Raw genomic sequence first — 14,113 nt, forward strand, 5'->3', positions numbered from 1 at the left:
TAAGGTACGAAGGGAAACGAATCTCAGTGGACCAGGACTACTCTACAGGATTGCAACTTAGAAGGAAAGAGCATGCAGATATCAAGAAACAACTCAGAGAGCATAACATCAAGTTCCAGTCTCCCTACCCCGCCAGATTGAAGGTGTTCCTGGACGGCGGCATGAAAATATTCCACTCTGCCTGGAAAGCCCTTGAAGGTCTACAACATCTGGGCATATCAGCAAAACTTTCTGAACCTGAACGGTTCGAGAGAGAACTGCACCGGAGAGGATGGCAGGCAACCGGGAAAACTCACCGCAACGGAAGCAGCCTAACAAGCAGTGTGGTTCGTGACATGCATATCTTGCTGGGAAAGAAAGATTGAAACATGCGACTGCAAGTATCACAGTGACTCAATCCAGTAAGATAGTATCAATGTTTAGGCTATAATAATATTGAGGTTGTGCACAAGATCTTATTTTGTACTATTACTACTATTTTTATTTTATTGATTATTGTTACCCTATATGATCCTGCATTTTAGGCATTTTTTAGATTTTAACGTGAGGCCTTAGAAAGTTCAGTTAGTCTCTTGAACTTGTAAAAGTAGCACAATATACAGCAATAGGCCTACACAAGGATCTTGTATTCAGTAAGACATTTTCTTTTCTTTTTTGTAAACTATAATCTCCAACTAATCGGGGAGGAACTAAGGCTTTTTTTTTTTTTACTTAAATGGAGGCTTTATTAATTGGAGGTAGCTTCTGCCGTGAAGTCCTATGGAGCCGATCGTTTTTTGTTTTTTTTCCCCACCCCTCTGTTATATTACTTACTTTGTGGGAAACTATTTATGCTCAGGACAAACCTGGTTAATAGGCAGTGTTAACTACTCCGCTTACAGTTTAAATTCTTACTATCAAGGAGTTAAGAGCAGATAATTTGTGAATGTTGTTGGAGCGGGGGTTAGGTGGGGGGGGGGGGGGGGGGGATTGCTTAGCAGCGGTTATCTCCTACGTGGAAGCGGTCGTGATTGACACGGTTTCTGAGCTGAACTTAGGTTGAGACCCAGACTCTGTGTGGCTGCTTTAAACAACATGCAGCCAAAGGCCCGGGCACTACAGTTGTTGCTCTGGCTATTCCTAATTCCCTTTGACACACAAGATAAATGGCAAATAGCATGCGACTGCTTGCAATTAGTAGGCTGTCTGGGTTATGAAGGACTGTGTCAGGGGAGACCCACAGTACTGTGGGCCAACAGTGTGGAAGTCTGTAAAAAAGAGTTTACAGTGTACATAGTTGTTTTATCGTTGACATTTATGTTAAGTGTTACATATGTTATCTTGAAGTTAGGGGTTGTACTCAGTACGCAATTGGAATGCAATGGAATTACCTTTGTATGTATCTCATGTAAAAATATTTGTGTTTGGTTTAACTGCTTGATTCCCAATGCCCGACAGGGGAGGCACGCATATTTTAGTACTGTTAATTATACAGTGGGGGGGATAAAGATGGCAAAGACAATCCTTGGCATCAAGAACACACTATGCAAGGTTTGAAAGTAGTAACGTATAATGTAAAAGGCCTGTATAGTCCTATTAAAAAGAAAAAGATACTCACCCAACTTAAACAAATGCACTGTGAAGTGGCCATTATGCAAGAAACCCATCTTTCTAATGCAGAGCATTGTAAATTATCCAAGTCTTGGGCAAATCAAGTATTTTTTTCCTCCCATCACTCAGGCAGAAGGCGGGATGTGGCAATATTAATACATAGCTCAATTACATTCTCCCTCCACTCACAGTTTAAAGATAAAGAGGGGAGGTTTGTGTTGGTTAATGGGACTTTGGCAGGAGTAGCAGTTTCCCTACTTAATGTCTACGGTCTGAATGAAGATAATCCTCACTTTATAAAAACATTGTTTGATCTCATAACTGTAAAAGCAAATGGGATCTTACTGGTAGGGGGAGACTTTGTACTGTCGCAAGTCGTGGCTAGGCTTCCAGCTTGTTCAGCCCCCCTCCCTAGAATGAGCACTTAAAAATAACTGTGCAGAGTTGGGGTTAATTGATGTTTGGAGATACTCAAATCCAAGAGGACGCGACTTTTCTTTTTATTCTCACCCACATTCTTCCTACTCCAGAATAGATTATTTCTTTTTGTCAAAAACAGAAGCCCATAGAATTTTGGACTGTAAAATTCTTAATATCACCTTGTCTGATCATGCCCCTGTGGTTTTAGACTGGGATCTGGGTAAACAGAGCACTTCTAGCCGCTGGCGCTTAAACACCTCACTATTGGGTGATGCCATATTTCAAGATTATGTCAATAGTGAATTACAACTGTATCTAGAATTTAATGAATCCCCTGAGGTTTCTCCTGTTATATTGTGGGAGGGTGCAAAGGCTTTCTTAAGGGGGCGTATAATTGCATATACATCAGCAAGGAAGAAAAAAAGAGGCGCTGAGAGTAGAGTTAGAACAAAAAATACAGAAACTGGAACAGCAACATAAACTGTGGCTGTGTTGACTGGAGCTGACCAGCCCCAGTGTCTTATGTTGCTTTAGTGAGCAGCTGGTCAGCATCACTGTGACAGGTGAGGTCTGTGCTGGCTATCTGGCGCATCCGTGATCCTGCAGGTGGAGATCAGAATCCCTGTTTTGACCCGCCTGTCAATAATGGCAATGACACAAAAAGGTTGAGCAAGGGTGTGGTGCGGGGATCTCTTTGATTGGTTGAGGTGCGGGTCCTGGGGGGATGGTTGATCCCATAAAATGTAGTATGGAGAAGGAAAAAGAAAGACCACAGAGACGGTGGAAGAAGACAGCCATTACATTTGTTTTACTTACACAAACTGGGATGTTATTTAGTTTAGCTCGGAGAATCTGGGCAATCCCATTAGTGATAGTGAGGGAGTAGGAGAGCATTACTGGAATTCGGGTCTCACCGATTAGCGGAGGCTGCGAGACGCTGCGTGTAGCAGCACCTTTTATTTGTAGTTTTATTAACAGTGTTTATTTTCTCTTTTGCTTTCGTCTTTTGTTTTTTAATATTATTTTCAAGCACGTATGTGCTTGCATCATTGTGCACCCGACTACCATTGTTGGTAAACCCCTGGAAACTGTGTAAAATAAAGTCTTACCGTTGCCGGTATTGGAGCATGGCACAAGAGTGCCACCTTTGTGGACTAAACAAATCAGTGTGCTGAGTGGTGTTTCAACTAAATGTTCTGACTCCCTAGTCCCTCAGTGAATCACCCACACACCCTACCACAGTCATTTTATCGAAGGCTGCTAGTAAGGAACTAGTTAGCTGGCAGAACCAGGCCCCTGCCAAGTGGCATCCACAGAACATTCACCTTTCTGCACCAACTGCCTCCACGGTTGGTTCGGTACCGAGGCCGTACAGATCGGCTCTGAACCCCGAGGCCGGCCCCCTAGTCCGAGACCAGTCACCAATCGGTTATGAGAAACCCTGTTCGGTACCGATCAGCCACCGAACCTGTCCTCCACAGACATTTGGCTATTGCATCTGGTTCTCAGCCAGCACCCGAATATAAAAAAGACAGATTGCTCTTTATTCCAGTACATCTCTGCATGTGCTTCAGTGTGTCTTTCAGCACCTGGACAGCTCTGCAATACATTGTAATGCTGGGTGATGCACACTTTGCGTCTCGAATGAACTGAAGAAAGAATAATAGACAAAAATGAAAAGAAAAAAGTAAAAATAAACACAACACATTTATTATTTGTGTTCTCTGTATTCTTTCATGTTTATTATTCTTTGTTCTCTCCCCTTCTCTCTCTTCAGTTTCTTTGAGCCTGCATGTTCACTGCAGGACATTTCATCATATAGAGCGTATTTCGATCACTTCGATTGAAAGCCAGATGTACAGTTCAAAGTGAATTTCATAATTTTGAATTAAGTGCTTGTTCGTTTCGTGGAGACAATGGCACTGAGCAAACCCTCCACGGGTAATAAACAAAAGTATGAGGCTTTAAGCCAGAATGGGAGGAAGAGTTTGCTTTCACTGAAAACAGTGGTAAACCTCTGTGTCTCATCTGTAACAAATTGCTTACACACTGTAGTCTCTACAAGGCGAGCAACCTCAAATGTCATTATGAAACAAATCACAACACATTTTCATCTGAATATCCTCCTGGATCGGACTTGAGGAGAAACAAGCTGCCTGAGCAGTCAGCAGATGCTCCTTTTGGCATTGATTAAAGAAGCTGATGTAACGACTCAAACGAGTTTGGCATAGATAGGGCTCTTTGTTTTCGGTTTTTTTAATTAAGAGCCGACTCTTAATTAAACTCTTGGAAAAGCATTGATTGTGAAACAAGATCTCTTGTTTTTTCTCCTGCAACTTCAATGAGACTATGATTCTGTTTCATTGATAATGTTAAAAAAAAGACAGCTCCTTATTTGAATTAAAAATAAGGAGCTGCCTTTTTTTACATTATCAATGAAACAGAATCACAGTCTCAATTAAGTTACATACTTTATTCAGGTGAATAAATATTTGTATAAAATTGGAGTGTTGGCACTACACTAGAGAATGCATGAGTATAACCGCGGCGGTTATACTCGTACCTAAAACCGCCGCCGGCAGTCATTATGACGGTTACATTTTAAACAACATCAATATTAAAACGAGAGACAAACTATCGGATACAACTCAAAAGTTTTATTCAAGCACATCATATCAAACATCTGCACAGCCGAAACACTGTATTTAAATGAACAATTAAACATAATAAAAGGGTTTATTTTCTAACTTACCACATATAAAGCACCTTTTCAAAAAATAAAAAACTATAATAAAATAAACAATTTAAAATGAAAGCAACATGTTTTCTCTTGCGTGTGTGTCACTCGGTACAGCACAGAATCCAGGTTGAGCTGCTGCAGCCTGCTGCTTTGCAGTTTTCTGATCTAAATGTTTTTGCCAAAGCACTGTGGCTAGCTTCAAGATGAAATCTCTCCTACTGATATTTTCCCTGGTGCATTCTTTGTACAAAACAAAGGAATTGACGGCTGCTAGGTCCAGTAGAGATAACAACAGGCTTGTATATAAAAATAAAATAGAATATTGCAGGTTATATTCAAAATAAAAAAATGTATTGTAAAAGGCTGTCAAAGTGATGGCTTTGGTGGTTCTAGGTAGAGGGGATTTTCACTTTGTTTATTTCTGCGATCCTGCCTTTCAAATGCCATCAGGGTATTTAATACATGTATTTAGGAAACGTCAAGAACGGACAACTGTGTATCTTTCACACATGCAGAGTCATTTAAATTTTAAAAGTGAAAACTGTTAAGCACTACCAAACACTGACACTCCAAGTCCTCTATTGGCAGAAACCAGGTTCCTAGCCAAATGAGCTCTGTACAGTCATGTCTCACCAGCAGACATTCTAGTCAGAGGCCCTGCAAGGCCCCACTGCTGCACCGGCCTCCCTGGGTACTGGCAGACTTTTTGTAGGCGGTGCAGTCCTACTGGGGCAGACCAGCAACCGCTCCTACTGTCTCCCGAGCGATTGACAACCTTTATGGGGTGCACGATGCAGAGAAGCTGGTCCTTGTCCACATCCTGCCTGTTGAGGCTTCTAGTGCCACGCTAGTCCAGATGCCCAACCTGCCGTTGTTTTCTAAGGATGTTTCTTACCCTAACAAGCAATGCCATATCATGGCTATGCGGCTACTGTGTTTGACATGTACCTGGGCTACTGTGCTTGACATGTACTTACAGCAGCATACTACTAGCTAACCAGTCTACGCTGCTGCAGTCGTTGTCAGCGGACCACAGGCGCGCTGAGCCTAGTTAATGACCATCTTCTTCAGCTGTCAAAATACAGTGGGCAAGCTTTGGGCAGGAACATTGCAGCGCTGGTGGCTGCCCATAGGCAGCTCTGGCTCTCAGGCCAGTCCCGATGGGGACAAAGCATATTTGCTTGATTCCCCAGTTACACCAGGGCACACATTCAGGCCCACTGTGGATGGGATACTGCAGTGTTCTCACTAGGCATGGGAGTCCTCTTAGGAGCTGGCTCGCCTTCTTCTTAAACAGGGGACCCAAGCTCTGGGCCCACGAAAACCTCCTGTCCCTAAAGGCAGTTCATCTGCCAGGGGTGACGAACTGGGCAACAGACTTCCTTTCAAGAGGTAGGCCCCACAGTTCAGAATGGTGAATTCACCCAGAGGTTGTGATTCGGGCACGCAAAAGTAAACCTCTTTATGACCCAGGAATCCACTCACTGCCCCCCTGGTTCTCTGCACTGGTCCAGCTCCTGGACAGCCAGTCACCACATTTTCAATCTGACAGGGAGAGGAAGCTCCACTCACTCTGCTCAGTTAGAGTATTAGTGTACGATGTTGACTGGACTTAGGGTTGGCGGCAAACAGAGCAGCTTTTTATCTGCTAAGGGTCTAAGTTACATGGACAAGCCCTGTCCATACAGTGGCTGTCGAAGTGGATTGTCCGGATTGCTTATGATCTAGCCAACCTGCCCCCACCAGAGAAGGCCTCTGGTCATTCCACAAGAGGCCTTGCAACCAGGGTGCATCTGTCTCTGATATATGCAATGCTGCAGTGTGGGCGATGCTCCATACTTTCACAAGGTTCAATAGACAATGTCTTAGATCCCCAAAACCATGGTTTTGGGACCAGAGTGCTAAGGGCAGCGACTCAGTCTACTCTTTGATAGACATATACCATACTGTGGGTTTATCCTACACTTTTATCTCTAGTGTATATACACTAGATGTCATAGATTGCTAAGGGTAGCTATTCAGCCTACCTTTTACAGCATACACACTGAGGTGCAGGTTATCCCCACACTTTTTTAGGTTCTGTGGACCCCTTTTAGCACATCTGCTAGTGCAAGTCCTGCACTTGGGACAGCTTGGGTATACTATCCCAATCAGTAATGGAATAACATTTCATACCTGAATGGGACATGGCAGCTTTGACTCAGGTAGATTGGGCTACACAGAGGTATATCCAAATTGGTAATGGATAACATTTCTATTTCAAGGAACCAGGGTTATGGTATATTACCAAATATTTTCTAGTTTGCATGTCACCAGTATCAGTACACACGGTTACCATAGATATATCATACTCATAAATGAATAAACACTAACACTGCCCTCTTTCATTACTGTCTTTCTTGCAGATTTGGATTACTCTGTGAGAATTCTGCTATACTCACTGATTTTCCTGCTCAGTGTCTTTGGAAACACATTGATTATCATCGTTCTGATCTTGAACAAACGATTGCGAACTGTCACCAATTCCTTCCTGCTCTCGCTGGCCCTAAGTGACCTGATGGTGGCTCTTTTTTGCATGCCATTCACCCTCATCCCCAACCTGATCGGGGACTTCATCTTTGGGGAAGCCATGTGCAAAACTGTGGCCTACTTTATGGGTAAGTGCTGCTGGCAGCTGGGACCTGCTTTTTTATACGCCATGTAAACAGGGCTATGTGTATGGATTTGAAAATGCTCTAGTCTTCTAAAAGATCTGTTTTTCTGTTTATATTTAGCTGTGTTTAAAGGGATTAAAAGACAACAACACTGACATAATAATATAATCTAAAATAAGTGTTCCTGACAGGATATTTGAAAAAGTAACTTAAGTACAACTAATTAAAAAGTGTAAAAATTGTATATTATTTTCTGAGTTATTGTCTGATAGCAAACTACAGACTCTCTGTTTAACTCTTGCTACTGTCTGACTTCTTGTACACTGTGCTTCTCATAATATCCAAAAAATCAATCAAGCTGAGAGATTAGAAATATCTCTGGGAATAGCAGTCAAAAAGGTTGCACATGAAAGGATGGAACCCTTTAAAATTCTCCACCACCAAACTCCTGCTAGGCTCTCAAACATACTGTAAATGAAAAATATATATTCTATGTTACCATGGCAACAGATCTCTAAACTGGAATACGTATGAACATAACTATCTACTATTATAAATCACATATGAGAAATCAGCAGAGCAGCATTTCACATTCCTATACCTCTTATCTTGTGTATAAATGTCATCCCGTACATAGAATGATCAGTATTTTAAAAATAAAACGCTCTAAATAAAAAAAACAGAGCAAAACGGAAAATCCTGTTATTAACTTCGACCTTTGTTTTAATTTGGATAAGTAATTGTGACATATTACGTACCGATGTCACTGGCCGTGAATATGTCACTCAAACATCAGCATTACAGACAAAAAACCACCAAGGTGGTCTAAAGACAGTCCCAATATCACTGATACAAATGTACTCGCAGCCAGATTTCGAAAATTGTCCTGTAAAAAGCATTAAGCTGTACGTTTCCAAGCTTTAAGCTGTACAGCCAAGGTTTTTTCAGATTCCACAAAAAAAAGGCAGTTACTAACGACGCTTCAGGTCACTTACGGTGCTAGTGGTGCAAGCTTTACAGGATGTACATTTGTTTTTAATAAATAGTTTTGTCACGATTAACTAGTCTGAAAACACAGCACAGATCGGCTACTGTACGTCAGTTACGGTTGATCCTGGACCAAACCATTATTAAATGGGGAGAAGGGTGGTTGAATGTTATATTTAACGAAAATAAAAGTTATTTTCACTGTAAAGATATTTGTGTGTCTAATCCTTTTGTGTGTGATTTACAATAACTTAATATGTGAGGTATGACACAGGCCCGGTTTTAGGGATGGAACCGCATAACAGTCTCGCGTTTTGATTGGTCCATGTCTGTTACATGAATATGTCGTCACACGAGCGGTAAAGCTTGCAGGCATTTTTAACATTGTGATCAGAGCGAGAGAGTGATCTGCTTTCCACAACCTTTGCATTAAAATATAATGTGGTATTACGCTGTACTGATATAACAAACTATGGGTAATTACTTTATATGAATTATCATGTTATGCACGAATGTAAGAATTGGCATTCTGTAATATTAGCCTTTAATAAAGGAAAACAACTGCTTTAATTAATTTTCATGTATCTATTTCAGTGCAATGTAGTTTCTTCACGTAATAAGAAATACGTTTTTTCTAACATTTACATTTTATTTCTGTTTTTTCATAAAAAAAAAAAAAAAAAAGATTTCTGGGGAGAGTAAAAAATACATTAACTTTGATTCATGTACTAAGGGTTACTCTCAAATGAATTCACAATCCAGTTTATGGTAAACTGTGCATGGATGACTTAGAAACTCGGCTGTCAGCTGAGTCCCCAAAACTGGGCTGAATTCAAAAATGCAAAGCGGCCCAGAATTTGGGACGTTATCTAAAAACCAAGGCGGCCCAGAATTTGGGACGTTATCTAAAAACCAAAGCAGCCCAGAATTTGGGACGTTATCTAAAAACCAAAGCGGCCCAGAATTTGGGACGTTATCTAAAAAACAAATCAGCCCAGAATTTGCGATGTAAATGAAAACAGGGGCAGTCTATGTAAAACTGTGATTACATTAGAGATAAACTAATGTATCCTCTAACAAAACTGCAGTAGTGTATACATTTTATATTAAAATATATCGCAAAAACGATTATAGATATATGCTACTTGAAAGAAAAAAGTACACCACCACAGAAAGACAATTCTTACATTTATGCATAACATGATAATTCATATAAAGTAATTACCCATAGTTTGTTATATCAGTACAGCGTAATACCAGAGAGATCTGCGGAAAGCAGATCTCTCTCTCTCTCTCTCTCTCTCTCTCTCTCTCTCTCTCTCTCTCTCTCTCTCTCTCTCTGATCACAATATTAAAAATGCCTGCAAGGTTTTTCACTCGTGTGACGACATATTCATGTGACAGACATGGACCAATCAAAACGCTAGACTGTTATGCGGTTCCGTCCCAAAAACCGGGCCTGTGTCATACCGCGAATATGTCGTGTGAAGGGTGTCTTTTATTGTATACATCATTTCACGCGGTTTGTGCAACCAGAACCCAAACTGCGTGAGACGACATATCTTATACAAAACTTAACACAACGTATTAACTTATTGACCGTAACTAACCGTAACGTGACAAAACAATTTATTAAAAACCAATGTACATCCTGTAAAGCTTGTACAACTAGCATTCAATTGTCCTGAAGCGTCGTTAATAACTGAAGAGTGCTCGAATCCCACCCAAAGTGCCGGAACACACTAACATTTCAAGCTAAAAGAAGCAATCATTGAATGAATTACCAACCCGTTGGAGAGCACGTGCAGGGATTCATTATTAAATTACTGGATTGCCCAAGACTGCTGTGTTTTATAAAGTCTTAATTTCTACTGAGTTATTATCTTAATAAAAATGTATGATGTTTATATGTTTAATGCAAATTGCTGCTATGTTTATATTACATGTAAACTGGGTGTTTAATCTTTTGGTTTTCACTCTGTTAATTGTTTTATCTACTTTCTTGCTCTTGTGTGTGTGAAGACACAACTGTGATAAATGCACTTTATTAATACAAGTTTCTATATTCTATCTGTGGTTAAAGTAATGCAGATGTTTAACTTATTAATAGGTGAAAAGAGAATAGAGAAAGAGGATGGTTGTTAAATTGTGTTTGGGTATTATTGTCGTTTTCTTTATATGCAATGCATTGCAACTGACCATGTACTGTTTCTGGAAATGCAATAGTGAATGACTGGCATTTTGTTATTTGATAACTTATGTATATATTTGTGTCAATGAAGTAAAAGTTGTTACTTATTTCGCTGTGAAATTACAGTGATTGCAGAGGAAGAAATGTATAGCATATTTAGTGGTCAGGGTCCATAAAATAAGGAATGTGCAGATTGTTTACCCATGTGTTCAGCAAACTTTAATATTGCTGGGAAATAATGTTTTCTGTATATTAAAAAAATATTTATACTTCCCTGTGGGGGAAAAGGTTAATTAGTTTATTGTTGTTAAGTGTGTGGGTAATTAGGTGCAGTAAATATTACAGTGCCATATCAAGCTTGCTTTCGTCCCTTTTCTTTTGTGGGGGTCAAATTTCTCTATGCTAATAATTTTGTAGTGGTGATGGTTCCCTGGCTTAGGATAGGGTGTAGTAGGGTTAACTTGTTTTATATGGGTTTACCACTATGTCCTAGTGACAGTTTCGTTGAGAACTAATACACTATGTAACACAATTTTTGTTCCTGGGTAGTAAGTGTTATTTCCTAATTGCTTATGCCTCAAAAGTATAGAAAATGGCTATTATTCCCCACAAACTTTGCTTTTGTGACCAGGACAGTGATATTTTGAAATGTACCTATTTCCAATGAGAAAACAGGCGAATTTGTGCCTATTCGTTCACATAAAGTCAGAAAAAAACAACATATGAATCCAAATTAACATGTACAGTACTGTGCAAAAGTTTTAGGCAGGTGTGAAAAAATGCTGTCAAGTAAGAATGCTTTCAAAAATAGACATGTTAATAGTTTATATTTATCAATTAACAAAATGCAAAGTGAGTGAACAGAAGAAAAATCTACATCAAATCAATATTTGGTGTGACCACCCTTTGCCTTCAAAACAGCATCAATTCTTCTAGGTACACTTGCACAAAGTCAGGGATTTTGTAGGCATATAGTCAGGTGTATGATTAAACAATTATACCAAACAGGTGCTAATGATCATCAATTCAATATGTAGGTTGAAACACAATCATTAACTGAAACAGAAACAGCTGTGTAGGAGGAATAAAACTGGGTGAGGAACAGCCAAACTCAGCTAACAAGGTGAGGTTGCTGAAGACAGTTTACTGTCAAAAGTCATACACCATGGCAAGACTGAGCACAGCAACAAGACACAAGGTAGTTTTACTGCATCAGCAAGGTCTCTCCCAGGCAGAAATTTCAAGGCAGACAGGGGTTTCCAGATGTGCTGTCCAAGCTTTTGCACAGTACTGTATTTATACTAAAGTAATACAAAAATGACTACAAAAGATTTAGAAGTGAGTAGTTTTTTGAGATTTACGATTATACTGTAAATCACTTTCACGAATCAGCCCCCAAATGTAGTCTCCCATCATGTTCTCGTTATACTGTCCTTGGTAGCGGCGTTCAAAGTCCAGTATATCCTGGTGGAAGCGCTCGCCTTGCTCCTCCGAGTACGCTCCCATGTTCTCCGTGAATTTATCAAGATGAGCATCAAGGATATGGACTTTGAGGGACATCCTACAGCCCATTGTGCCGTAGTTCTTCACCAGAGTCTCAACCAGCTCCACATAGTTTTCAGCCTTGTGATTGCCCAGGAAGCCCCGAACCACTGCGACAAAGCTGTTCCAAGCCACTTTCTCCTTACAAGTGAGCTTCTTGGGGAATTCATTGCACTCCAGGATCTTCTTTATCTGTGGTCCGACGAAGACACCGGCTTTGACCTTTGCCTCATACAGCTTAGGGAAGAAGTCTTGAAGGTACTTGAAGGCTGCCGACTCCTTATCTAGAGCTCTGACAAATTGTTTCATAAGGCCCAATTTGATGTGCAGTGGTGGCATCAGCACCTTCCGGGGGTCCACCAGTGGCTCCCACTTGACGTTGTTCCTCCCCACAGAGAACTGGGTCCGCTGTGGCCAGTCCCGCCTGTGGTAGTGCGCCTTGGTGTCCCTGCTGTCCCAAAGGCAAAGATAGCAGGGAAACTTGGTAAAACCGCCTTGGAGACCCATCAGGAATGCCACCATTTTGAAGTCTCCTATGACCTCCCAGCCGTACTCATCATACTTCAAGGCGTCCAGCAGCCTCTTGATGCCATCTCAGAAAAATGCAGATATGTATCCACTTAGGCAGCTGGAACTAAACTGAACTGGTGGGCTTAAGGCCCCTGTATTTATATTACTATTTATATTACTGGAAAGTTCTAGAAAGTTCTAGAAGTTACTCCAAGTTTACTCAGCACTGAATCTATCTGGAATGTTCTGGAAAATAGGTAAATTTCAAAATATCACTGTCCTGGTCACAAAAGCAAAGTTTGTGGGGAATAATAGCCATTTTCTATACTTTTGAGGCATAAGCAATTAGGAAATAACACTTACTACCCAGGAACAAAAAAAATAAATAAAAATTGTTACACGGTGATATTAACAAAATGCCCCAAAAACTTTAAATGAAGAAAATTATTATAATGAAGAGCTGAAATGCAGCAAAAAGGTAAAAAAAATAAAAAAAATAAAAAGAGGTGAAAATGTTACCGTACCAAGCTGAAAACAGTTTTCATTATGGACTCCAATAAATCAATGTTTTTGCCAGTCAAGACGTTGGGTACCTAAATAAAGTTTAAGTCAACACATCTGTAGCAGCCACATCTATCCAAAATATATACAGGAGTTTAGAGGTTATTTAATTGACATCTCTTCAACCAAAAAAGCAGGCACTGCAATTAAATACATTACCATAATGAAAAACAGTTAATGTATCGTGAGTTTTGTACTCAAGCACGGTCAGCTATTGCAGGGAAAAGGGTTTATTTATTTATTAACCTGACCATTTGAAGAATAGCGAAAGCAGAAAACATCGAAATACTTGGGACTGTAATTAGGAAGTGTTACCAGTAATGTGCGACTGAAGTAACTTCTGGGGGAAAAAAAAAAAAGTTATTTGAATTCAGCTTACTTGCTTGCAGTAGAAAACCTTCCATTCACTGCTGATGAAAAATAATGGTTTGGAAATATCTATATATGACAATGTGCTTGCATAATATATAAAATATAAACATGCTGTTTTCATTGTAGTCATCAGTTGCATAGATTAACCATTCAGCAGAATAAGGGAATAAACAAGTGAGTACCAACAAAGTTACTGTTTTAGTATCTCTTTAGTGTCATAAGAAGTTGTTGTAGTTGCAGTTGAATATGGTAGCTACAAAGTTGCTCCTAAAGTGGCACCCAAAAATTGGATTTCGTGACCAATTGCTTTGGCCAAGGAGCCATTGGCTCCTAAGGCAATGTTTGCCTGGAGCCCTGAACATAGCAGCATTCCACTGACACAGAGAAAGAAGGCAGGTGGCAGAGCATTCAGCTTTAGAGCCCCTAAGTTGTGGAATGATCTGCCACGATTTGTAAGGGAGGCACCATCCCTCGGTGCTTTTAAAGTAAGATTAGACACAATTTGTTATAATTTAGCATATGTATTTGTGACAGGGTACACCCCGC

General features: G+C 40.2%; 1 protein-coding gene across 1 annotated transcript in view; it reads left to right on the forward strand.

Moving 5' to 3' along the window:
- LOC117406227 (cholecystokinin receptor-like) overlaps nt 1-14,113 on the forward strand; it is a 75,369-nt gene that overhangs the window by 19,268 nt on the left and 41,988 nt on the right. The window contains exons 3-4 of the mRNA XM_059030584.1: nt 6,048-6,142; nt 7,156-7,407. Coding sequence (XP_058886567.1) covers nt 6,048-6,142; nt 7,156-7,407 — 347 coding nt within the window. The remainder of the gene's footprint in view (nt 1-6,047; nt 6,143-7,155; nt 7,408-14,113) is intronic.

The sequence above is a fragment of the Acipenser ruthenus genome, chromosome 9, assembly GCF_902713425.1.
Source record: "Acipenser ruthenus chromosome 9, fAciRut3.2 maternal haplotype, whole genome shotgun sequence".
Classification (NCBI taxonomy): Eukaryota; Metazoa; Chordata; class Actinopteri; order Acipenseriformes; family Acipenseridae; genus Acipenser; species Acipenser ruthenus.